This window comes from Natrix helvetica (assembly GCF_964273705.1).
Source record: "Natrix helvetica genome assembly, chromosome: 3".
NCBI lineage: Eukaryota > Metazoa > Chordata > Lepidosauria > Squamata > Natricidae > Natrix > Natrix helvetica.
Genome location: NC_138549.1, coordinates 147,680,316 through 147,707,242, shown reverse-complemented (window position 1 = coordinate 147,707,242; position 26,927 = coordinate 147,680,316). Strand labels below are relative to the sequence as shown.

Below are 26,927 nucleotides of genomic sequence, written 5' to 3'. Positions count from 1 at the left end.
TTTGAATTCTCAAATGTCTTAACACTTTTGGAAACAAGTTCATTTTAAAAAATATTTTATTTTCAAAATGTACATTCCACCTATTTTGCTAAAATCCATAGTTGCAAATAAATGCTTTTTATTCAATTCATCAACACTATATGTCTAACTATAGCGTAAGATTAGCAAGAGACATGTGGAAAATTTTCCATACATTAAAGGCAACGGCATATTTTTCTTTTGTTGGGGGTGTTACTTGGAACCCTGACAGAATGATAACTACCCCTCCCCCTGGAAACAGGCGATAGACCACAAGCTGAGATCCTATGGACTCTCACTGACATTCTTAATGTCCCTAGGTTTTTACCAAGCAAAGCAAGTAGTAATCAATAGAATGAAGGACATGGAGTTCCAAGAACTAAATAGGTTGTCTTTCCACAGTAGGGAGACAATCAAGCAGGGTGTATGGGAATCGGCAAGATATCTAAATGATCTGATCTTCCTAAAACAAAGAATAGCTTTCTTCAGAGCCAGATTTAATATTCTCCCTCAGCACTCCTTCAGGGCAGGTATAAGAAAACACCAATAGCAGAACAGATATGTATATGTGGTAAAGGAGAAATCGAAGATATCTCACGTTTTATTGTACTGTGAGTTATATAAAGTTTATAGGTCAGTGTATATTTTCCCTTTATTAGAGAGATTGCCAAGGAGGGCAGACAATTTTTATGTAGGCTTTCTCCTCCAGGACTCAAACCCGGCTATTATGTGTGCAGCGGCAAAATTCTGTGTTGCTGCAATGTCTACAAGAAAAAAATTGGTTACAGAATTATAGCTGGCATCTTGTGCCAATTTCCTGGAGATATCTCTAACAATTTTTGGAAAATATTTATTCACATAATCAGCTCTCCACTTACATAAACTAGGGAGTGACCTTAACGTTTCGAAAAAAACGTATTTCCTTAACAAGGATGTTATTATCCACTATTAATGTACTATAATGTCAGTACTATTTTTTAATATACATTGTGATGTCTATTGCTGGTCTATGACCATAATAAAGTTATATTCTATTCTACCCATCTCCTCCCATTTATGACTATATGACTGTAATTTTGTTGTTTGTACCCTTACAATTTATATTATTTCCTTAGTATGATTTGTTTCCTTATTTGTACCCTATGACTATCATTAAGTGTTGTACCCTATGATTCTTGATGAATGTATCTTCTTTTTATGTACAGAGCGCATATGCACCAAAGCCAAATTCCTTGTGTGTCCAATCACACTTGGCCAATAAAGAATTCTATTCTATTCTATTCTATTTAGTAGAAGAGCTACTGTGAGGCTTGAGAAGTGGCTTGATTGTATCATATGCTTAGATAATATATTTTTTTGAAATTTTAGAAAAACTGCATTGACAAGAAGCCAATCCCCCTTATGCCCAAATATTCATAAAGTACCACAAAATAAGCAGGCTGAAGTACAAGGCCTGGCATACCTCCAACAGCTGTACCTAAAACAAATCCTATAGAATAAAATAAGAGTGCCTTCTTTTGTACTCTTAAGGAAGCTCCACCTAATGGTTCTGCTGCACACGAGGGATTTTTTTCCCCATGCCTCAATCAAGTCTTGTAATACTACAGAAGTGGGCAGTTTAAGAAGAGAAGCATCTCCTTGCTGATTACTATGTATATAACAGCTTCCTCCTGCATTTCTCAGAAGCAGTCACTTGAAGTATACAGTGCAAAGTCTCTAAGATTTATTAGGCTTGTGCTAATCTGTTGTCTAGGTTTTAAGTTACACCTCATTGGATGGCAACCTCTGTAATTTTCAGCGGCACTTCCTCTCCTAGCGAGCATGGAAACCATATGGTTAAGCTTGGACCGAATGACCGAATAGTGAAATTCCCTCTCCTTGTTTAGTTTGCGGAAATAATCTCCTCGATGATTGACAGAATAGTCAATAGACCTAAGAGATGTTAGCGAACCAGTAGAACTTGCCCGAGAACATTGGGAGGACAATGAAGAAAGTGATCGTGCACTAGAAGAAGTTGAGGTGGACTTTCTAGAAATAGGAGACCCTTCTTTAGGGGAGATTCTTTGATCAGGAATCCTCTGATCAGGTACTCTCTGAGCCACGGGTACTCTCTGAGTCACGGGTACTTCCACATTATCTCTTTTGTCAGTCTGTGTCATAGAAGTCTTGAATACAACTGCCGTCTGAGTGCCCACCATTCTGGATCGAGTAGTGGTCTGGGTGGTGGCTGAAGCCACAGAAGTAATAGTTTGTGTGGCACAATTTAAGAATGTTGTTGTTCGCTTCTCATCTAACGTTTCAGTCTGAGTTGACTGGCTGTTTGTCTGTTTAGGTTTTGTTAGGATTTCAGAAGCACTATGCCATTCCTCTTCACCACTAAGGTGTGGCCGTTTAGCACTCATCCGCCCCCCTTGGAGCTCTTTCACCTGTTCTATTTCTCTTTCAAGTTTCTTGGGGGAGCTTGAAAGCCTAGCAAATTCAGCTCTCAGAAGATTACCCACAGTGAAATCTTTGCAAGGTGTTAGTTTATTGACTAGATGTTCATGGCAAACACTAGTCCTGCAGCTTTGAGGCGGCTTTGAATTAAGAGGCTTAGATTGTGCATACAGGATTCGGAACTCCAAATCAAAATGTTCCACTATTTGGCCTGAGAGTAGTAATAAATTGCTGCTGTTCAGCTTCCCATCAGTCCAAGTGAAGCTAAAAAGATGAAAAGAGGAAATATTATACGACACATTTATAGCATGAAATAATTAAATTAATTCCCTTCCCTTTAAAGTAGACAGTTATCAGTAGACGATTTATCAGATAGGTTGAGGCTGAGACACTAATTCATAGAGGAACACATAGCAATCATGTATCTGAAACAAATTTATTGAGCGGGAGCCTTCTACTTATTCCAAACAATACTGTAACATTTACCGTATTTTTTGGTCCATAAGATGTACCCCCCCCCAAGTGGGTGGAAATGTCTGTGCATCTTATAGAGTGAATGTTGCCAAAGCCCTGCCCACCTGCCAGCCCCCACCCTTGGGCCTCTGCCTCCCAGTAATTTGCCTCCTTGCAGCAAGCAGCCTGGTGAGCTTCAGCACAGCCTGATTAGGCATGAGCAGCTGATTGGCAGTCAGATCAGCCACCCAGAATACCACTGATCAGCTGTTCCAGGCTGCAGGGATCGCCGCCTATCGCTGCCCTCACGTGCCCCATTTTTTACCTGTTTCAGGCAGTGGGGATTGCTGCTGCCGCCTATCGCCGCTGAACAGCAGTGGCGATCCCTGCCACATGGAATGGGTGGGAAATGGGGTGCATGGAGACTGAAAATGACATGCACAGAGGCTGAACATGGGACGTGCGGAGGCCAAAAATGGCATGCGTGGAAGTGGTGATAGGCGGCGATCCCCACAGCCTGGAACAGCTGATCAGCAGTATTCTGGGAGGCTGATCCAACCGCCAATCAGCTGTTCATGATAAATCAGGCTGTGTGAGGCTGAACAGGCTGTTTGCTGCAAGGAGGCAATTTTTTTTTCTTGTTTTCCTCCTGAAAAGTTATGTGCGTCTTATGGTCTGGAGAGTCTTATAGTACAAAAAATACAGTAATTGCTGGCAAGGTAATTTTTAGTTTTCAGTCAATCTTCAGCAATTTATATATAATTGGTAAAAAAAAAAACTAGTTACATTAACAGTATAAGACAAAAGATTACACTATATTATATCTTGTACTTTCTTCTCAATATATTTGGGAGTTCTTTAGGAAAGAATAATAAGTTAACTACGTAATGGGAAACCAAGAACTTTAATCATTGCTGCTTAATAAGTCAAATGACTATTAGCTAATTGTCAGATGGCTATTAGGACAAGCCTACACTAGAAGAATAACAATCTAATTATGCATTTTAAAGTGCTTACGGATATATTTTGAGCAAGAGATTATAATCTAGGGAAAAATGGGCACAAAGATGTATTAGATATTTATGTCTGCAATAGATTAAACTGAGAATAACACTTGCTCAAAGTCATTCCATGGGTAAATTTGAATCTCTGCCTTCCTAGTCTTAACTGAATAAGCTACACCTACAGTTATAGGATTTGAAGTGTTTATAAATAAGATTCTTTACAAATGAATAGAAAGTTATTCTGGGTTTTTGTAATAAATGCCCTATGAATCTTATTTGAATATATTAAGAATGTTAAATCAGCACTGCACTAATAGTGTAGAACTCCAATGGGACTAGAATCCTCTATGGCTACAAGTATAGAATAAAGAATAAACTCTAAAGTATAGAGTAAAGAGTAACATATGAAGTAAAGAATAAACTCTAGCCCACAGGCTATGTATAAATAAAAGCTTATGGCAGTCCAGGCAGACCTTATTAGACCTACTCCAAGTTAATGGTATTATTAATTTGATGAAACTCAGTCTTCCAATAACAAAGTTTATAAAAGAAAGAAGCCTGTGTGAAAGTGCATTTTTCTCTTCTTCAATATTATATCTTACAAAAAGCACTTCATATGTTTTTCGTAGCTGAAATTTTATGGCAACCCAGTTTAAATATGAAAACCAAAACCCCAAAAGAAACCAGTTCCATACCAAACTCCATACAGAAACATTAATGCACATCTATTCTTGGATCTACTAAGAGAGAATTTAACTTTCCCTGCCTGGATGCCTTTCTGCAATACTAAGTTATTAGCAGTAAATAATACTGGAGGATTATGGAAAATTATGTCAAGTCAACTGAGTTACTCAGCTGAACAAAGTTTGTCCACCTATTGAAGCCAAGAGACCAAGCTAGTTTATAACAGATACTTGCCTGTAGGAGCCTGTAGTCACTCTTACACCATCAACAAGCATGAACTTCTCATGGACACTCCCAATTATCTTAGCTCCTGATCTTGCATAATATGTGTTTCCAGTAATAGTTCGGACTCTCATTAACTGTTTTCAAAATGACAAAATTTTAGACAAAATTACCAAGGCAATGTATTTAACCACCTACATATAAAAAGGGCTATAATGGCAATGCAGAACTATAATATAGTGAAATATAAATGTTTGGGGCTTTGTCAAGTCAACTTTCTCATCCTCCAAGAAAACAAGGGGCTATTGTAAGGGTAACATGCTTATCTACTGAGTGCTAATGAGTTCCATGCATTTCTTTGTTCCAAAATTGAAACTTCAAAATTAATCTTAGTGATTGTTTTTCTTCTATGTGATTTAAGATTTTTTCTGCTGTCAGTTAAAAGGATGGAACTGTGCCTCATCCATTCAATTCCTTTGATATGGCGAAGGGATAAAATGGGCTTGACAGTGCAGAAACAAAGATTTATGACTAAACAACACAATGCTATTCTTATCTTCAACTGCAGATTTCTCCATTAGAGCTTCTGTACACTATCAAACCAGTAAATCAGTATTCTTATTAGTAATAGTCACAGAAGCCACAGTATTAAGAAATGTCAAGAAAATCTGCTTCAAGGGACAACTACTGGAAAAAAATGATAAGAATGACAGAAATTGAATCAAATCCTTTATTTATAGTACTAGCTCAACAAAATACAAATACAAAATTAAGAATACAGGAAAAGAAAAACCTACGCCTGAAACATTTGTTGATAAGATATCACTTAGCTTCTGCAGCTGTTCCTAAAAATGTGGCAATCCAAATTAAGTCTTTCAGAAGACTAGAATTTTTTTGATCAAATTTCTAAAAACCAGGTTTATGAATGCCAGATGCTATAGACCGTAAATGAGAAATGAACAATATAATGAATTACTGACTCAACATCTGAATCTGAGCAGTGCCAGATACAACTGCTACATGGGAGGCTAATATATTTTTCTATAGTTATAATAAGAAGTGCTCCAATTGAAATCAAATTTTAAAAAACCCCACATACAACAGATAGTCCATGAGTTATGATCAAATGGTACCTGCCCATCGCAACTTAATTTTAGACTATTTTTGACATGGTTGTTAAATGAATGAACTAAGGATTTACTAAGAAGCCCAATATTGCCAAAAACTGTAAGAAAATGCTGGTTTTTAGCAAAACACTCATAAAACATGGTGATACAGCTGGCCTGGCCCACTCATAGTTTTATCTTACCTCCTGGCAGATATTTTAATTGGGGAATTTTATGGGTAATTATTTTAAATTCAATTTTTTGGGGTATTTTTAGGGGTTGTTTTTAAATACTGCTTTTAATGCTTTATTTGAAGGTACAGTTTTATATAGCCTCCTCCATTTATGTATTTATGTATTTATTTATATGCATCCTATTTGTGTTTTAGCCTGACTGCACACCGCCCCAAGTCCCTTTTGGGAGAGGGGGCGGTCTAGAAATACGAAATAAAGTAAAGTAAAGTAAATATGACTGTGGGACATTACAAATGACCGTAAATGCAGCTTGGTTGCTGATTACCCACTTACAGTCATTTGACTGCAAGAGAGCCCAACTGTTGAGAAACTTTAAATCTGCATCATAAGGACCTCATAGGAAGGTCTGTCAGAACTGCAAACAGTCACTAAGTGGCAGGTCGTAAATCGATAACTGTATATGAAATATGCAGGTTGTTACAGAAGTAGCCAGGAACTGACAATGAAGAGTCTACAATTGTGCTATAATAGAAATGGATTATTTGATTCCTGACATTTTGTAAATCTAAATTCCAAATCCTTTGTTTAGTTTTGATTAAAGCTTTATCTAGGCTGAGTGAAGATACTGCCATAATATGCTGGATCAGAATAATTTGCCTCCTTAGTGATGAAGAAAATCTATCCAGGAGGGTTAAGTGATTTAACCAAATTTGAGTTGTCAATTTCTCAGGCAGGCCCCAAGAGAAATGCAGTCAAACTCCAGATGAAGAAGTGCATTTCATATTGAGAAAGGTGTAAAGTATGGCATTCAGAAACAAACTTAGTAGCTTCTAAAGTTGGAGCATCTTTATAAACACAAGGTTGTGCAGAACATAACAGAACATGTATAAAGTATAAAGCAGAACATTTGCTTTATAAAATTATATTGTTATAGGAGCATAATTATTGACTTAGCACATATTAAGACTGTTTTTCTGCTCTAATACAAAGTTTCAATTGGATTTTTCAGTGAGTGAGGGGTTAGAAGTGGATGCTAGGTACTTGAAGTCTTAACCAGATCAATTGAACTTTTGTTCATATTCCATTTAATGGGGATTTGAAGTACATGCTACAGAAAACTAGAACCATAGTTTGGTTAGTAATGGATCTCAAAGTATTTGCTAAACTAGTAGGAAACTAAAGTTGCTCAGCATCTATGAAAGATAGCTTGGGTTACAGATAAAATGGCTCCATTGCCTCCACATTGTCTCCATACAGAATTGAAATGAGACAGTGAGCCTAGCCTTTAGTTATTTACCAGTCAAAAAAATTATGCTGGTAACTGGACAATATTCATATATTAAATGTAAATAGAGAAAAAAATATAGCAGATAGGGAACCTTAATCCTCTTTAAGTTATCAGATGGATATATGCTAAACTAATTCTACAAATTTCTGAGATTATACTACTTGTTTATTTTCTACAGCCGTGGATGCATCATTGATACTCTCTTTGGTAGAGATTGTAAGATAGCTTGTAAAGCTATTTTATCAGTGTAGATAAACTTTCATCTTCTAGAGCAGTGATGGCGAACCTTTTTCGCCTCGGGTGCAAAAGCACATACGTGCGCGCTATCACACGAACTCGAGTGCCGACCCACATAACGTAATGTCCCCGCTCACCTGTGTGGACCGTGCATTTTTGCACAAGGCTTCCTCGCCACTCCCTGCTCTGGCTGCTTCCCCTTGGATAACACCCAGTGAGGGGAGAAGTTGCTCTGCCACTAACGGGCAGAGATTGGGGTGGGGGTGGAGGGATGCTCAAGTGTGCTCCTGTGTCAAAAAACCTTCCCTTATCATTCTCCTGTGTAAAGGTTGGGCCCTTTTTACAATGGCAGGTGTGAGTCCAGTTGCTAAATTCTCCCCTTCTATTAAAGAGGATCCTGGGCACTACAGTCAATAGACAAATCATGAAGAGAGCTGCTGGCACAGGGGAAAGAAAAGCAGCAAGAAAAAAAGAAAAAGCAGCTTTTTCCCCTCAAGGTGGCTGCTCTGCTTCCCCTCTGCTAGCACAGAGGATCCTGCCTGGTCACTGCAGTCCAAAGGGAAATGAGGAAGAGACCAATCTGCATGAGGGAAAGACAAGTAGCAAGGAAATAAGGAAAAGCAGCTTTTCCCCCCTCAAGGTGGCTGCTCTGTTGCCCTTTTCTCCATTTCAGCACCACTCCATGGAGCCTGCCCCACCCCCCATCGCCCAGGTCCTCGCTTCTCCCAAGCATTTCTTTGCCTATTTAATTTCCCCTCCGTAGCATTTTTCCATCATGTTTCTTGTCGTTTTGGACAGGAAAACAAAGTTTGTGGGACTAAAAAAAAACTCCTTTCAATCAATCAATTCCAACTTTGCGAGATCTCTTCCCCCTCCCCAAGTTGTAATTGATTGAAGGTTTTTTTTAGTCCCACAAACTTTGTTTCTCTGCACACGATGGCAAGAAACGTGATGGAGCTGGAAATCAGGTAGGCAAAGAAATGTTTGGGAGAAGTGAGGACCTGGGCGATGGTGGGTGGGGCAACCTCGATGCCCTAGCACTGAAATGGAGAAAAGGGCAACAGCAGCCACGTTGAGTGAAAGAAGCCTCTTTTCTTCTTTCCTTACTGCTTGTCTTTCCCCCCTGCTGGCAGCTCTCCTCATTTCCCTGTGGATTCAAGCGATCGGGCAGGATCCTTTTTAGTAGCGGGGGGGGGGGGGGGGAAAACACAGCAGGCAGCACGAGTGAAAGAAGCCTCTTTCCTTGCCGCTTGTCTCCCCCGTGCTGGCAGCTCTCTCATTTCCCTGTGGATTCAAGCGATCTGGCAGGATCCTTTTTAGTAGCAGGGGGGAGGGGGGAACAGAGCAGCCAGCACGGGGGAAAGACAAGCGGCAAGAAAAGAGGCTTCTTTCACTTGTGCTGGCAGCTCTCTCATTTCCCTGTGGATTCAAGCGATCGGGCAGGATCCTTTTTAGTAGCAGCGGGGGGGAACACAGCAGGCAGCACGAGTGAAAGAAGCCTCTTTCCTTGCCGCTTGTCTCCCCCGTGCTGGCAGCTCTCTCATTTCCCTGTGGATTCAAACGATCGGGCAGGATCCTTTTTAGTAGCAGGGGGGAGGGGGGAAAAGAGCAGCCAGCACGGGGGAAAGACAAGTGGCAAGAAAAGAGGCTTCTTTCACTTGTGCTGGCAGCTCTCTCATTTCCCTGTGGATTCAAGCGATCGGGCAGGATCCTTTTTAGTAGCAGGGGGAGGGGGGAACAGAGCAGCCAGCACGAGTGAAAGAAGCCTCTTTCCTTGCCACTTGTCTTTCCCCGTTCCGGCAGCTCTCTTTGCATTGGGCTGTTTTTCGCCCTTTGGAGGCTTCAGGGAATCCTCCGGAGATTAAAAAAAACTACCGAAAATCAGTTGGCCAGCGGGTGCATGCGCACTAGAGCTGACAGGGCAGTGCCTCGCGTGCCCTCAGAAATGGCTCCGCGTGCCGCCTGTGGCACGCGTGCCATAGGTTCGCCATCACGGTTCTAGAGAAAGTCATTTTGAAAGGCAGACACTTCACTACCTACTTCTGAAGTTTTTAATATCATTTATGAAATCAAATGTTATTAATGACATTATTACTAAAATAGTTTATGACTTTCTCCTCTTTTTCAACAGTTTTCAAATAATCTTGTGTATGTGTATGTATATGTAAAGATAGAAATGCCCCATAACATACATTTTCCTGTTCAGGTGAGAATTCCAAGTTTTTGCACATTTCCAAGAAATGGCAGAGAAAATTCTGATCCAGAAGTATATACACAGGGACCAGCCTCTTCTTACAAGCTTCCTGAAGGTCAGTGAAGATGTCCATATCTGTGAAGGTGTCCATAACCACGGCAATAACCTTGAAGATAAAAATGAAATGAATTCCAACATTACAAACATTTTATCAAGAGGCTTTAGCACAAAATGAAATATCTTTCCATGCTGTGGCACAACTTTTCTCAATATACCATGCAGATATTCTAGATGCCATTTCCATAATTTTTAGCTAGTATGAATATTCATAGCTCAAACGCTTAGACATTCCTTTCATAACCCTTCTTCTTTCCAACTAAAAAGTGCAATGGAACATCTCTGTTCTCTTAGTGCTACTGGACTAATGAATTAGAAAAAGGTATGCTTTATATTTTCAATGTGAAACATATATTCTTCCATGATGACATGAAATTTAAGAAATTCATATATGTGGATAAATCAGGCCTGTATATAGTTTCCCATTTCATCCAATTTTTAAAAACATATGTATCTTCTGTATTATATCATATCTTATTGAATAAATATGTTGGAGGAATATGTAGAGTGATTTTTGCTTGCATATTAAAAACTCTGCCTCAGCGTTAAATGCCCCAGCTGAGGAGCTTCACATTCTTCGTCACTGCTTATTTTACAGGATTGAGGAGTTAGGAAAAGCTCACCAAGCTTACCAACAAACCTGTAATTGCAACCTATTTGCTGGGAGGAATCGTGGTTTTCGTTCTTTCTTTTAGCATAACCAATCCTACGCAGCCTATTAATTAGCTGATTAAGAAACTACCTGGATAGCTAGCATTGAGGGTGGGGAAGCCACTGATTTCTTATCTTCAATAAAGGTTTGTTCTTACAGTCTAGAGCAGCCTTCCCCAAGCTGCATAAACTGAAGTATATAAAGTTGTATAGCAATGGTCATACTGGCAATTGAATTCTGGGATAAAAATCTCAGATAATGAAGCCCAATCCAGAAAATATGCAAAGATTGTAGTATTTTTCTTTCACTTCTGTTGAAAATATCACACGTTCCTGCAATTAACCTTATATGTTGGACTTGTATAATTACTTTCATCATGACCACTAGCAGCTACTGTAACAAAGTCAACTATCTTTCAACATTTTCTCCACTCCCTTCCTTCAAGGCAGAAATTGAGCCAAGTACCAGCTTGCTGCAGGTGGTGTTGGGAATGTCAGCACTGTATTTAGGATTTGAAACTGTTCAAAACAAATCTACAAGCTACATGTGTCTTCTCATTTTTGGAGCACTAAACAAACACACATAAATGTGCCAAATACAGGAATGACAAATTATTAGAACTTGGCACTGCTTTTGTATAGGAATGTCAAGTATTCCTGGATGCTGGAAGTAAACACTAATTGCCTGATATTTTTACAATCCTATACAAGGAAAGGGCGGAAAAAGAGTCCTCACGAGAACAATGCTTTTCATGTCTCTGGGTTATCAAATACCTTTTGTATATTAATTGTGGCACATTTATAGACGCCATCCTAAATCACGACATCACTATGATTTTCCATCAGTGATATAGAAGAATAATTTACTATTTAGTAAATTCTCATTCTTATGCAGAGATTTGTATGTTCTTCAAGAAAAGTGATATCTGGCTCTGGCACTTTATGTTCTTTCATTCCCAGGATTTTTTAACCAGTTGTTTGGCAGACAGAAATTTAAAAAGTAATCTTTTACATGACAATACAATCCAGGTTACCTGTCTAAACATCCCATCATGTAATCTAGTGGCTGTTTCCTGTACAGCAACTCAAAGAGTTTTTCCTTCCCTTCCTTCACATTTCTTTTTTGTAAAATGTACCTTTCCTATTATGATCTAAATGAATTGCCTTTGAGTCAATTTAATATTTTACTGTGGCCCTTGAAACTCCAAACTCTAAGACATGTTAACCAAAATAACCTAAGCCAAATTAAACCATTTGCCTGTCTGTATAACATGCTAAACTACACTTTGTTCATATTTCATATTGAGCCACACATACCCAGCTACTTTTTAGCCTATCACATTGAGTAAGTCAAATACTTCATCTAGAGCACACCAATTGTCCTAGATAGATAACTGATATATTCCAGATATGCAAGTCCTGATTTTGCCTTGCAATCCACCTGATGAACTACTTTTACAACATTAATATTATTATGATAGCATATATAGCTATTTATATGAAGTTCCTTTAAAAACACTTGAACACTGGTCCATATACTACCTATTCTGATATTCCTAATCATGTTTCTAAATAACTTTTAGTGAATATCTTGCTTGCATCTACATGTAAAGCATTAATCCCCCCCCCCCCCCGGGAATATTAAATTCTGAGAACTAGTGGCTTCAATAGGGCTATCACAAACTTATTTCTGTCCTCAGTTTTGTTAACAGTTTAACACTCTGGATTTCATCAAGCCTCATGGACTACAGAATTAGGAAAGCTAAATAAGATGACCGAAAGAAAATAAGCTATACAATCATAAAGTGGCTATACAAGAATTACAGGTACATTGGTCTAGTATTGTGTCAGCCAAATGAATACATACACTGCACAGTACACACCCCAATCTTTGGGCGGGATATCCTATGGAAATGTCAAACTTGCATGATAAAGATTGAAATTTATTGAAACATCCAGAACATAGCTATTTCTGCCTATTCTTCTCCAAAATCCATCAATCATATCAACATAATAGCAACATATTTGAAAATAAAATGCAGCAATGACTGTAGATCCCTGTGTGGAAAGATCAATGACCATCTTTGCCCTGAAAATATCTAAAATTTCCTTTGACTGCAAATGACAGCCAATACTTATCAAATAAATTATTCTGGGCAACTACCACTCCCATGTGCTTTTTTTTTCAAGACCACCTAATTGTACCAATTCACTCCCACATTCTTCTCTTGTAAACCTGTCTGTGCAACTTCTGCTTTCCTGAAAAAGTCCAAACTGTACTTGAAAAGTGAATTTTACATCTGTTTTATAAAATCGTTTGCCCCGCAGTAAATGGAGCTTATCCTACAACAGGCACCATTCCAACATTCCGTTAGGCAGATGTGTAACTGCATTCCACTGCATATTTGTCTGTTTGTGTATATTTCAATCTGTCAAGGAAGGATATTGAAAGAAGTAACATCCCCCAAGTGATTACAGCAATCCAGTTAACAATTACAGTGAGTATATAGCACAATGGAGGTTATTTGACCTGAATATGTAGATACTGCTATAGTATTGTATATTGCCTTTAAAAATTCTCTTTCCCAACTGGAATATGGAATATGACTATCCACATCCCTCAGCTGAAATAGAAGGCTAGCTAAGGATTCTAGATACCTGGAACTCATCAACAAGATCAATGATTTGGAGATCAAGGTAAGGCAATTTATTTTAGAGAACTGGACTCTGGAACGGTTCACTGAACTGTGGTACTTCAATATGTATGGTAGTACACCACTCTATTTAGCTTGAGTCCAAATTCAATATAATACAAATAGTAAAGAGCACCTACTATGAGTTGTATTTTCGAGCACTTACATTTATCTCTAGTGCAGGAGTCCCCAACCCCCCGGTCCATGGCATGCCAGAAGCAGGTCCATGCAAAAAAGTGAAGAAGCACCATCCGCAAGATGCAGGCAGCACAAGAAACCATGCCCCACTTTGGTCTGCGGAAAAACCTTTTACCATGGAACTGGTCCCTTGTGCCCAAAAGCTTAGGGGCCGCTGCTCTAGTGCATACTGCCACTACAAATAGGGCCCAAAGAGGTTTCAAAAGTTGAAATGTGGGGCTTTCTACAGAATCACTGAATAGCAGTTACAAACAAGAAGGTTGAATCATTCAACATGAAGGACAGAAGGGAAAAAAGAAAAGCAGGCTATTTTTATCATATAGATGTCATTTCATATACTCTACAGTTAAATTGTACTTGATAGTTTGCAAGTTCCACTGTTTGGACTGAGAATGATGTTTAGAAATTTAGAAACAAAACGTAAGACAGGTGGCACAAGGGATAGTAAAGAAAAATGCAACACACACAAAAAAACGTCATGAAGAAGTTGTATGCAATGTCACAATATTGACACGAAAGGGCATTGTTGCAAATAAAAATGAATATTTTGTCATTACCATGGCTAACTGTAGATGCCTCCAGGTGGTGTGTCTTTTTTTACTCTTAGTTTTTGGTGATCAGCAATTCACTATGTATCATAGTGATTTTTTCACTTTTCAAGCCCTAACCAGTTAATCAGCCCTGTCCACAGGAGACAACAGTCCAGTCCGTGCCCCTGATTTTCTATTCCATTCATCTCTACCAAATCTAGATACTAAAAAAACAGTAGCCAGAGAACAGATCTCATTAGATTTGGATGGTACATACAGCCTTTTCATAACCGATATCCATCCGATATTTCAGGATATAATCCCATGATCTTAAACACTGTGAACTGGGCTTAGACGAGGTAGAGTACACAAACTAAAGTGTATCAAGTTGGAAACTTTAGAATCAAATTATCACCAGTGCTATGTTTTGATAGAATAATTAATCAAATTAGTCAATTTTCAGAGAAAGCCTAGACTATTTCATGATGTCTCACATCAGTACAATGTCAACTACATTGTATCTTCTAAGCAAAACATATTGGACTGCAAATTGCATATTTTCTGCTTAGCATAATTACTTGTTTAGAAATGATGGGAATTTTAATTTAGAACTTTAATTACAGGCTATATCACATTTGAAAAATCTAGTATCACCTCACCAGATGGTGAACATTCATATGAATTTGTAAACAATGCATTTTTTTCTGAATAAGACTAGAAATCTCAAAATCTATAGCTGTATTAGTATCACAAAATGATACTAAGGTGATCAGCCTTAGATGGTGTCATACTATCAACAGCCAGAAATACTAGAAAACAGCTGAGTGAAATATTCATACCCTGGTATCTCCACCCATTAGTAAGCATAGAAGAAATTACAGCTGCTATGTGAAGTGGAAAGACAAGAAATCAAACACAACAAATGGAATTGTGATAATTTGGACTATAAATCCAGAAACAATTTTCTGTTAATTTTTTAATAAATATTGGGAGAGGGGGTGTTTCTTCTATCAAACATGCTTCTGGATTTGTGCAATTCCTTATTCTGGCCATCATAGGCTGCCAGGTCACTGGGAATCAAGTGATATATAAATTTAAAAAATAACCTGTTGGATCTTCCACTTGGTGCAGAGTTTGTTTCCCAGTTGATGTCAGGGTAGTTAAAATCCCTCACTACTATTGTGGTGTACATCCTACATATCTTAGTTAGCTGACTAGCAAAAAGTTCAACTACTTCCTCTGCTTCGTTGGGTGGCCTGTAGTATAGACTTATGGCAATGTCATTTCCCCGCAAAAAAACCTTTAATATTGACCCAAATGCATTCAAGATAGTTCTCATCATTGTTGTGCTCTATTTCTGTAGAGAGGTAATTATTTCTTATATATAGTGCAACTCCACCTACTCTTTTATTTGGTCTATTTCTTTTAAATAATTTAAATCCTTCTAGCTGTATGTTCCATTTGTTGGTTTCATCCCACCAAGTTTCTGTAATGGCAACAATATCGTATCTGCCCTCTTTTACTTGAATTTCTAATTCGCCCTGTTTATTCATCATACTCTGTGCATTGGTGTATAGACATTTGAGTCCATTTTGATTGACCCTGTGTTTACTGTCTACATAACCTGTGTTATGCCTGACTGCCCCTATTTTCTTGCCACTTGTATGATTCATGCACATGGTATGGCACTCACTATTAAATACATGGTTTTGCTTGACAGCGGGAGTGATAATCTTACCCGCACAAGCATCTGTGTTACATACACTGATAACCCTATGAATTTTTGATTGCTGGGCACAGAAATGTTCTTTATCAATTAATTCTCTGTCCCCGCTGTTCAGTTTAAATATTTATCCAGAAAATATGTGAATTTAATGCCAAGTAACTCAGTCCCTTTCTTGGATGGGTGCAAACCATCTCTTTTGTACAGTTTTTCATTGGACCAGCTGCAGACATCATGACTAATAAAACGAAAGCCTTCCCTTTTATACCACTCCTTTAGCCACATTAAACTCTGCTACACCCTTCCCTTTTTGTTCCTTATATACTGGTAAAACCTCTGAAAAGATTAGCCTACAACCTATACTACCAAATTCATACCCCAAGCTCTGGAAATCATTCTTCACAGAAAGTACATCTTTTTGGGACAGATCATTTGTGCCAAGATGTATAATAGCATCAACATTACAGTCCTTACTTGCATTCTTGACTATCTTAAGAATACGCCTCTTGTCTCTGCTGGCAGTAGCACCTGGCAGACACCTGACCTCTATTAAAACCTCCATATCCTTTCCTAAATTTACATCCCTTATGATTGAATCACCAAACAGATGACTTCTCTTTTTGCATACCTTGCTCTTCTTGTGCGACTGATGTGTGATTCCTGGTTCCCTATTTCGCCTTTCCGAAGTAAGTTCTTCATTTTGGACCACGATCCCCTGCTTATTTGAGTCATCATTATCACAACTACCTTGACCTGTCTCTTTAGTGTCCCCATGAGGGTCAGCCAGGGCGTTATATCTGTTATGCTGGGTCACAGCAAAAGCTTTGTGTTTATGGTTCACAGCTCTCACCCTGCCAGATCCCACGGTTGTCCAGACTGCTCTTCTCCTGCAGGATCTTTGCCGGGGGGGGGGGGGGGCTGATATCGTGGCATCTCCGTAGAGTGGAATGGCCGAATTGGACACCTAATTTCTGCTTGGAGAGCACAGATTAGAGATTTTAGATAGATAATCTGTCTATGAAGACTAGTAATTTGTTTACAAAGGGGACAGTATCCAAATCTGAAAAAAGTACTGCGAAAGACAGGTGCAAGACAGCTATTACATTGAACTAAACCAGTCATTTTGAAATAAATAAAATCACAATTTCAAGCGCACTAATCCAGAATGTATTATTACTATTTTGGTTTATGGACATATGATTCGCGTGCCATTAGGCGCGCAGGCCACTACCTACTCCTCTTTTTCTCTCTGCTTCCCCCCTTCCAGCCAGCAGCTCCAATCACCAGCCATAAGAAAATTCAAATGAAATGGAGTTAAAGGGCCACTATCTGCTCCTCTTTTTCTCTCTGCTTCCCCATTTCCAGTCAGCAGCTCCAATCACCAGCCACAGGAAAGTTCAAATGAAAAATAGAATAGAAAATAGAAAAATAGAAATAAAAATAAATTCTAATAAAAATAGAATAATAGAACTTAATAGAATGTCAATTCAAACGACAGATAGTCCTTGCCTTACAACTGTTAATTGAATCTGGGAATTATAATCATAAGTTGCGATGGTTTTAAAACAGGCCATCACATGACTGACCTGATATTATAGTCTTTTTTGTGGTGATCATTAAGTGAATGTGGCAGTCGATAAGCAAACCAGTGTTCATTATAGGCCTGTTTTGCTGGAAACTGGAAGTAAATGCCAGTTTCAGGAAAAACCATTGTAAATCGTGATCATGACTGTGGGATGCCAGAAAGAGCTGTAAATGAAAGCTGGTTGCTGAGTGCCCAAAATGTGGTTACATGACCAATGGGGGCAGGGGGAGGCAGCAAGGGGGAACATCAGAACTTTGAAAGCAGGTCATAAGTAGCTTTGGAAGGAGAGGGCTCCATTGAAAACTAACTAGACAAAATAAATAATCTGGCATGGTACAAAGAACTTCCTGTATTCCTAGAGAGAGATAAACTAAATTATGCGACAGAAGGTAAATGGTATTAGGTGAAAAAACTGATGGAAAGACATTGAGGAATAAAATCCTAAACAAAATGCTATTAATATTGCTACTGTCAAATATAGTTCACTAAATAAATGGCTTTTGAATAAACACACATCATTTGTCATCTACCTATCTTGACATTTGGTTATCAACCTTGCTTACATCAGAGCCAAGAAAGAAGATAGGTACTCATTTAATCAATTTGCCTTTCCTACTTCTGTGTCACTGAGGCTCTGTAATGTGAATTTCCTTCTTCCTACTGATTATAACACTATGGGTCACAATACAACAGGCATGTAGGACAGGAAACAAAACATTCCACCAAGTAATGGATTCACATGCCATTAGTCATGAAACATGCCCATCACAAGGACAGAATTGTTTATTATTGGTTCCAAAGACTGTAGGTATCCCTGCTTCAACATTTTTAGCTAGGACTACCACCCAATATTTTAGAATTAACTCATAGATCCCTCCCATGCCAAATATAGCATTATGGTATGATGGAGGCCATCCTGCTTCTTATTTTAGAAGCCTCAACCAGAATCATGTAATCCATTTCAATATGAGTAAGCAATAACTTTCTTTGCACTGCTCAACAGCTATGATTTTTCAGTTTACTTATTAGTATGGGATGGTCAGTTATGAAAATCTTAAGTGTAGGCTTTTTATTTATACTGAGAGATACAGTAATTATCCATAATAGATACAAAGTAGGAATTGATAATTTGGTGACCAACTAATAATTTCAATTACAGGTAGTTCTCTACTTATAACCATTTGATTAGTAACAACACTAACTAATGAATTTACAACAGGACCCCAAAAAGTGACTTATGTCTGTTTTTCACACTGTTGCAGCATCCTCATGGTCATGGTCATACGCTGAAAATTCAGATGCTTGGCAACTGACTCATATTTATGATAGTTGCAGAGTCTGGGATCATGCGATCACCTTTTACAACCTTCTGACAAGCAAAGTCAATGGGAAAGGCAAATTCACTTAACTGTGGCAAGAAAGGTAATAAAATGGGGGAAACTCACTTAACTGTCTCGCTTCACATGACCACTGCCTTACCTGAAGGATCATTTTCTGGGCGCTGCTCTGGAGAGTCCAAGCGTGGGTTAATTACAGCCAATCTGCCCAGGACTGAATTGAAACTTTAAGCCACGCCTCTGGTGCTGACCATCTTCAGTTTTTTTCAATGAAGGTGTAGAACTGTTGCGCGCTGATAAGTCCAATAATAAGTCCAACAATATATCCAAACAAACTTGTAAGTACATCCTCATAGTCAGTTCAGAAAGTCTGCACGAAGCAGCGGAGAAAGACCCCAGGGTGGGGTTGGACTCTCCTTCGCAGGGCTCAGAAAACAACCCTTCAGGTAAGCCAATGGTCATTTTCTAGGGTGCTGCTCTGGAGAGTCCAAGCGTGGGACATACCCAAGCTAAGTGTCACTAGGGCGAGAAACTGTCGAGTTTAGGGTCTCTCTGCTGGAATGAATGCCCTGAAGGACATGTCTCCCAAAAGCCCCTTCCGCTGAAATTTGTCCAATTTGTAGTTCTGAACAAATGGACAAAAGGAAGTCCAAGCGGCCGCTCTGCAAATCTCCTCTATTGGAGCTTGAGTCGCCCAGGACGCTGTCGTGGAGGAGCTCCATGTGGAATGTGCAGTGATATGGCATGGCACCGGCTTAGACTGGAGCCTGTGGGCGAGGGTGATGCATGCTCGCAACCAGCATCCGATGGTAGATGAGGAAACTTTGCAGCCTTGGGATGCAAGTTGAAAGGAAACGAAGAGCGATTCGGAACGCTGGAATAAAGCATATAGCAGTCCTGATGGCCACGGGCAATGAAGAGCATTGAGCCCTTCGGCTTGCGGGGTGTGGAACCTGGCAAAGAATCTGGGAAGGTGTGTGTTCTCCGGGGTGGCAAATAGATCGACTAGCAGTCGGCCGAACCTCAGAGAAAGTTGGTGGAGCAGGACCAGATGTAATGGTCGACCATGGACCTGCTCAGCCAATCTGCCTGGATGTAGTTGACTCCGGAGATGTGCTCCGCCTGTATTGAGAGCAGGTGTTTCTCCACCCACCTTCCCAGGGAGTCGGCCTTTGCCATCAGTGATCTGGATCGCATAGCTCCCTGGCGGTTTATGTGCGCCGTTGTTGCCACATTGTCTGTAAGCACCATCATGTGATGGCCCTGGATGTCGTCGTGGAAGTGGTGGAGAGCAAATCTCATCGCTCTCAACTCCAGCCAATTGATGCTGTGCGTTGTCTCGGGAGTTGATCACCTGCCATGTGCAATCTGATTGTGGAGGTGGGCTCCCCAGCCGAAGAAGCTGGCATCCATAGTGATGGTGAGACGGTCCGGCTCTTTGAAGTGAGTGCCCTTGGCCAGGGCAGGAGACAGCTACTACTTGAAAGAATGACGTACCTTCAGTGAGACCTGCATCATCGCCTGGGAGTTGCTCTGGTTGGCCCTCTGGTAGGACAGAAGGAGCCACTGTAGGGGTCAAGAATGAAGCCTCGCCAAGGGCACGATGGATAGGCAGGAGATCATCTTCCCTAAGAGTTGGGATAACTGCACAATCTTGGCATGAGGGGACTGCTGCACCTGTAGAACCCGTTCCTTGAGGCTCACCACCCGCTCTGGTGTCAGGAAAACCTGACAGCCCACGGTGGCGATGATGGCAACTAGGTGCTGCAGCCAGGTTGTCGGCTCTAGATGGCTTTTTTCCCAGTTGATGGAGAAGACCTGGTCCTGCAAGATTCTCAGTGTGTAACCCAGGTCTTGGGTCACTTGTTGGCATGATGACGACTGGATGAGCACATCGTCCAGGTAACAAAGGAGTCGCACTGGACGGGATCTGAGGAAGGCCGCCACCGCTGCAAGGACTTTCGTAAACGTTCTGGGGGCCGATGACAGGCCGAACGGCAAGGCCCTGTACTGGAAGTGGTGGCCTGCGTAAAAGAACCTCAGGTACTTGCAGTGGGCCTTGCAAATAGGGACGTGAAGGTAGGCCTCTTTGAGATCTATGGATGTTAGTAGATCTCCTGGCCTGATGCAGCCCACGATTGACTGAAGGGACTGCATTTTGAACCTCCTGTAAGCTATGTGGTGGTTTAACTTTTTAAAGTCTAGAATTCCCCTCCACCACCACCACCCGAAATTCTTTGGAACTAGGAATAGGATGGAATAGAAGCCTGCCCCCTCCTGACCTGGTGGAACCGGTTCGATGGCCCTGATGTCCATGAGATGAAGGATCTCCTGTTCCATGAGAGCCCTCTTGACTGGACATGAAGGGGTGGGGCAACGAATGAAGTGACGAGGAGGGGGAAGAGGAACTCTAGGGTCAGACCTATGTGGATCGTTTGGAGGACCCACTGGTCCAATGTGATCTGCTCCTATTGGGCGTGGAACAGTTGGAGACGCCCTCCTATGGGAGCAGACTGTTGGTGGTCACTTATATCGCCTGAAGGGCCTAAAGCCAGACCCCCCCCCTCAGAAAGAATGTTTGGAAAAGCTCCATGTTCCGAAAGGGCTCCCTCCTGTATGAATTGGAACCTTTATGGTCAGATTTCTTAGCGATTGAGGACATGACCTCCTTTTTGTCCTTATTCTCAACAAGGACTGGATCTAGGACCTCCCAAAAAAGCTTGTCCCCTTTAAAGGGAGCAGAAGCAAGCTTCCACTTGGACCGCATGTCCACGTTTCAGTGTCTGAGCCACAAGAGTCTCCGGGTGGTGACATTGGAGGCCAGTGACCTGGACGCAAACTTAGCAGCATTCAGGGTGGCGTCCGCAGTGTATTCTGTCGCTGCAATGATTTTATTAACATCCTGTCTCAATTTGGTATCGCCAGCCGGAATCTTGGTGAGTAATTGTCTCAGCCAGAGTAGGGAGGCCTAGAAAGGAAGGATGCAGAGGCAGACGTTTTAATCGCCCAAGATGCCACCTGATGAGTCTTATGGTAGGCGTTCTCTGCTCTCTTGTCCTCCGCCTTGAGTCCCTCCAGATCAGATGGGAGCACTGAGGTGGAAGTGAGCGCTGCCACTGCGGGTCCACTGGAGGCAATTTTAGTAAGTCCTTCAGACTTGCATCTACCGTGTACAACTTCTTATCATTGGCACTAGGGGTGGCAAGGGTACCCGGCTGCACCCATTGTTTTTGCACCACATTAAGGAATAATTTTGGTACAGGTACAATTTCCTGTGCTGGCATCGGCTCCTCGAAGAGCCCTTTGGAAAGGTTTGCAGGATCACGAGCTGCCTGAGCTGGTGGAGCGGAACCCAAGCGGATAGTCTTGAAATGGACCTGCTTAAACAACCCCGTAAAGGTGGGTTTCTCGGAAGCAGCCCCCTCATCCCCCGAGAATTCAGGCTCCGGTCTGGGGAGAATGTCCTCCTCCCAGTCCAAATCCTCGCTGGCCAGAAAAGAGTGGGGAGACTGAGATCGATGGGCCAAGGGCACCTCCTGAGGGAGATCGTGTGTCGGAAGAGGGCAGGGCTTGCGTGGACGCTTGGCCCACTGCAGCATGCCTGCCTCTATGCCCTGAGAAATGGCTCTAGTTATGACATCTTGCATCTCCGCTGAGAGGTAGGCACCTCAATCCTGCATAGGGCGAGTACTGGAGGGGGGCTGGATGACCAGCTGCTGGGGTGCCAGAGGCCCCACCGGAGCTGACCCTTCCTCAAGATCCAAGGGATGTGCAAAGAGATCGGCTTGGTCTGCCATTGAGGGTCCAGGAGAACCCACCATGGCAAAGGAAGCAGTGGGGGAAAACTCCTGCTCCTCCTCTTCACTCTCAGAAATGGCTAGCCCATGCCTGGGCTGGGCCTCTGGAGAGGGCACCCTAGGGGAGACCGGCTTAGAGGCCTGGGCCTGTTGTTGGGCCTTGGAAAACTGCTTCTCCAAGGCCTTCTGCCGGCAGATGGCGTCCTTATCTGAGACTGAGCCCTGCTTGGACCTGTCTGGAGTAGGGCTTGTTCCCCCTGATGGCCTCCTGGGCTGCCTTGCCAGCTTGTCTGGAATATACCCTGGTGGAAGGCCCTGGCTGCTCTGAACCCTCAGCGACCTGGTCTGCCATGGCTGGAGAATTGGGACTTAACTGCTAAGGCAGGGACACCCCATTCACCACCTTTAGGGGAGGAGATAGTTGCCCAAGCGCTCAGAAGAGAGACACTGAAGGCAATAAGTAGCAAGGCCAGCCAATGCCATTAAGGATGAAGTCTTCCAGTGCGAGCTCCAACTGCTCCCAGCACCACGCATGTCATCAGAAATTGGACCCAGGGAACCACGACCTCCTTTGCCACCACCTCAGATGCTCGCAGTAGAGAGAAAAGAGCCAAGTCGCTGGCAAACCGGACAAAAAGGCTCCACACGGCGACTTGCAGAGCTAGGTGACCAGGCAGCTGTGGCTACAAGCATGGGAAACAAAGAGGAAGCAAAATGGCGGCCGGAACCTTTGACTTCAAAATGGCCACTGCGCCTGTCCGGCAACCCAAAATGGCCACCGGAACTCTCAGAGAGCCCTGAAGCACCACACTGATCGCCGGCTCCTTTAAACGAGTGAGGTCAGCGGCAGCGGAGAGCCTGATTGCAGCGGGGAACTGCGATCACACTAGAGTCGGCACTCCGACCCACACGCCTCCCTCAACAGCTGCCTGCAACCTTGCGGCACCCAGGCGAATCCAGGACACAGGGGAGGCTGAGAAAAGTGATTTAGACCAATTAAAGGGACAGAGAAATTTTGCTCACCCAGCCTGCTCACAACGAAGGCAAAGAAATTTCTTTTTTGTCAGAATGGAGAATCCAAGCAATCTGCTAGGAATGAAGAGAAACTTGAAGCGTGTCCACTGGACTGACTGAATTGGGGAAAAAAACTGAAGATGGTCAGCACCAGAGGCATGGCATAAAGTTTCAATTCAGTCCTGGGCAGATTGGCTGTAATTAAGCCATGCTTGGATTCTTAAGAGCAGCGCCCAGGAAAACTACAAATTCTGGGCTCAATTGTGGTCATAAATTGAGGACTACTTGTATAACATTTCTAGTTTCTGCCTTTGGCCATGCTGTCTGTGGCTCAGGCGAGTTAAAGGGTGCTAGATTGCCAGAAAGAAGGAATGTATGAAACAGATCACTAAGCTGAAGGATTTTGGAAGCAGGTCACCTGAGAGCTTTCATTGCCAACGGAAACCAGATGAAGGATACAGAAAGTCCACAGAGGGTATAATGAATGCATCATTTGGTGCAGTAAAAAACCAGACCTTTCCAGCTCCTAAATTGTAAGCTCCATTGAGATTGGAATTCACTGGATAGCCTTAGACAAGTAATACAGCATAGTAGGATAAAATAACCTACTTATATAGGGCTATAAAAATTATCATATCTAAAGTGCTTTGAAGACTAGCCCTATAATAAATCTTAATTAAAAATATGTACTCTTAAGTGCTGATCTTTGACAATGCCAATTTAACCTTGATTTTTTCTATAAATTATTTAAATATCATTTCAGTTAAGTGGCAGAATATTTCAAAGAGCTTGTTCTGATTATCTGCAAAATAGATATTCTTCAATTTCTTCAGTTATAACCAAACTTAAACAGATGAAGCATAAGCATTTATGTACTATTACATTACCTTGCATACAATATCAAATTCATTACACCATCACTCCTTTAATCTTGAATTTTGAGTTATTTCATCATTGTTTTATGTAAAATTCCAATCAGGAGATATAAGAAAATATGAATCAAGGCCAACTTGCTTATTATTATTATTGTTGTTGTTGTTATTATATGATTGTATCACAGCAGCCAGTTGTTTCGCCGGATTTGGCATTGATTACTAGTCGGGCCCCATCCAGGGGCCTAGGCCCAGGGCATTATTATTATTATTATTGTTGTTGTTTTTATCTTGAATTTTTTACTGTTGCAAGTTACCCAAGGTTGCATTGTGAGGAGTCATGTAATTTTTTAAAAAATGGCCCTTGCTGAAATAATGTATAACAATGGTTGAGGGAATCAACATTGATAATTTACAAAACTTCACTATAGAGATCTTCAGCTTCTGCAATTACACAGTACTTTCAATTAATTTTCAAAAGAGATAGGATTCTAGCACGAAAAGCAGAATGAAAATAACAATGAATTTATTTTTTTAAGGTAGACAAAAGACCAACTTCAATTGACTCTGGCTGGTTAACAGCTTATTTCCATTCCTCAAGAATTGCCTTTGCCTCCAGTCCATATCAACTGAAGATTTCTGCTCTCAATTCAAATTGGGCTGGTAATTCCTTCCTTGTTTACATTAACAGCAATTGTAATACAAAGAAGAATAAATGCAAGCATAACTACATTTGACAGTCAACATGACACTTACCTCCTACTCCCAAAATAAGTCAAACAAATCCCAGTTACACTGGGGAGTCATGGGGATAAAGGATTTCTTTTTAAGAGATAAGAAATCTGAGCTTCTGGCTGCTAGTGAACACAACTCCCTATACACTGAAACCAGACGAGACTGTTGGGAATCAAAGCTTAACAACAATCTGGAGCACTGGTCTCCAAGTGAGTAAGACAATTTACTGGGGTGGAGGAAGAAAAAAATTAGAACATTGTCATTTATCCATTACATCATTTTTTAAAAATTGGAATGTTGATTATCTACATATCAATGCTTGTATATAACTTATAAACAGACCTAGGGACTGCAAGATCTAAGAAAGTGTACCACTGACCTGGAAGTCCAACAGCTGTCCTTCACTACATTAAACCGATCTATTATGGCATTTGACTTTCATACTAAGCACAGTAATTGTCCACTGCTTTTATAAAGGTAGAGTCCAGCATACACACACTTTCTTGGGAAAGTATTGCAATGTAACCCAACAAATTAGTGCCTCCTTCTTTTCCCACATCCGACTTCCAAACTTGGAGGCTTTTTTGATAACCACAAATTATCAACTAATAAGAGAAAAGGTAAATTGTTTCTTACAATCACCGCACACCCCACACTTCCAACCACACATTAAGGCGAAGTCCTAGGAGATATGCGTCAAACACAAGCAGCAATTTGCGGGTAGGTATAGAATATATAAAATTATCTATTTATTAATATTAATATATATACATAAACTTATCTACTACAATGTCCTACCTGTCAACGACTACTTCAGCTTCAACCCACGAGCACACAATAGATACAAACTTATGGTAAACTGCTCCAAACTTGATTGCAGAAAAAAGAACTTCAGTAACAGAATTGTCAATGCCTGGAATGCACTACCTGACTGTGGTTTCTTCCCCAAACCCCCCAAACGTTAGCCTTATTGCCTACTGTCGACCTCACCCTGTTGCTAAGGTCTTTAAGGGGCGTGCATAAGCGCACTAGCGTGCCTACCCTCCCTGTCCTAATATTCCCTTGTATTTATATCCATTTCATGTATTCATAATCACGTTTATACATATATGTTATCTAATTCATGCTTAACGAAATAAATAAATAAATAAGGAAAGAAGGTTGCGGGGACTGTTGATTTGCGGCTGTGGGAACGGACTTTAAAACCCAGCGTTGAGTCTGATCTGCGTGCAACGTCGCCCCACGGCTGATCCAACCCTGGCCGAATCGTGCCCACCACGCAGCGCAGCTCTTGCCAAGCTAAGGAAGACCTCGATCGCGTCACTCACTTCTCTGGCTGACCGGATCTGCTTGCGCACCGCCTCTTTGCAAGCATAGATGATCTCCCCAAAACAGGGCTGAAAATAACTCTCCACGCGGGTCAGTCCTCGGAAAGAGCCGGTAACAAAGGCCGGCCAGCCCAGTTCTAGGACAGGCGGTTCAACATCGGACTGCAGTGGGAAGTAGGTGAGCGAGGAGCAATCCAAGGAGGCGTTCAGGACTTGGTCTGTAGTCGAGACACTTTCGTTTGTCCCAAGGGGCTGCACGGCGGCGCGCAAAATAGCGTGGATCTCGGGGTCGGAAAGGAAAGAGCTCATTTTTTCCCGGCGTAAGAAAGCCTGGAAAGCCGGCCGGCCTTTGGCGATAAGCTCCTCCAGCGCCAGGCGCTGCGCCTCGTTATAGGCCGGAGGGGGAATGGGCTCCCAGCCACGTAAACTCCGGAAAGGGGTATCGTCCAGGCACTGGGACTGATTCGCCATCGGCCTAGCTAGCCTCACCTTCCGGAGGACGCGAACCTTG

The 26,927-nt window shown here is 41.5% G+C and overlaps 1 protein-coding gene across 1 annotated transcript; it reads right to left on the bottom strand.

Moving 5' to 3' along the window:
* FAM83D (family with sequence similarity 83 member D) lies at positions 1–26,927 on the bottom strand. Its single transcript, XM_081946194.1, has 4 exons — positions 26,417–26,927; positions 9,835–10,002; positions 4,830–4,954; positions 1–2,718 (listed from the first exon to the last, which is right to left on the bottom strand). The coding sequence occupies exons 1-4, from the start codon at positions 26,885–26,887 to the stop codon at positions 1,698–1,700; spliced, it is 1,785 nt and encodes a 594-aa protein (XP_081802320.1). The 5' UTR covers positions 26,888–26,927; the 3' UTR covers positions 1–1,697.

Coding starts and splice junctions, on each gene's coding strand:
- FAM83D (XM_081946194.1), bottom strand. CDS start 26,887: ATGGCGAATCAGTCCCAGTGCCTGGACGATACCCCTTTCCGGAGTTTA. Junction 4,955..9,834: donor TCTCACCTGAACAGGAAAAT/GTATGTTATGGG, acceptor TTTTGAAAACAG/TTAATGAGAGTCCGAACTAT. Junction 2,719..4,829: donor GTGACTACAGGCTCCTACAG/GCAAGTATCTGT, acceptor TCATCTTTTTAG/CTTCACTTGGACTGATGGGA.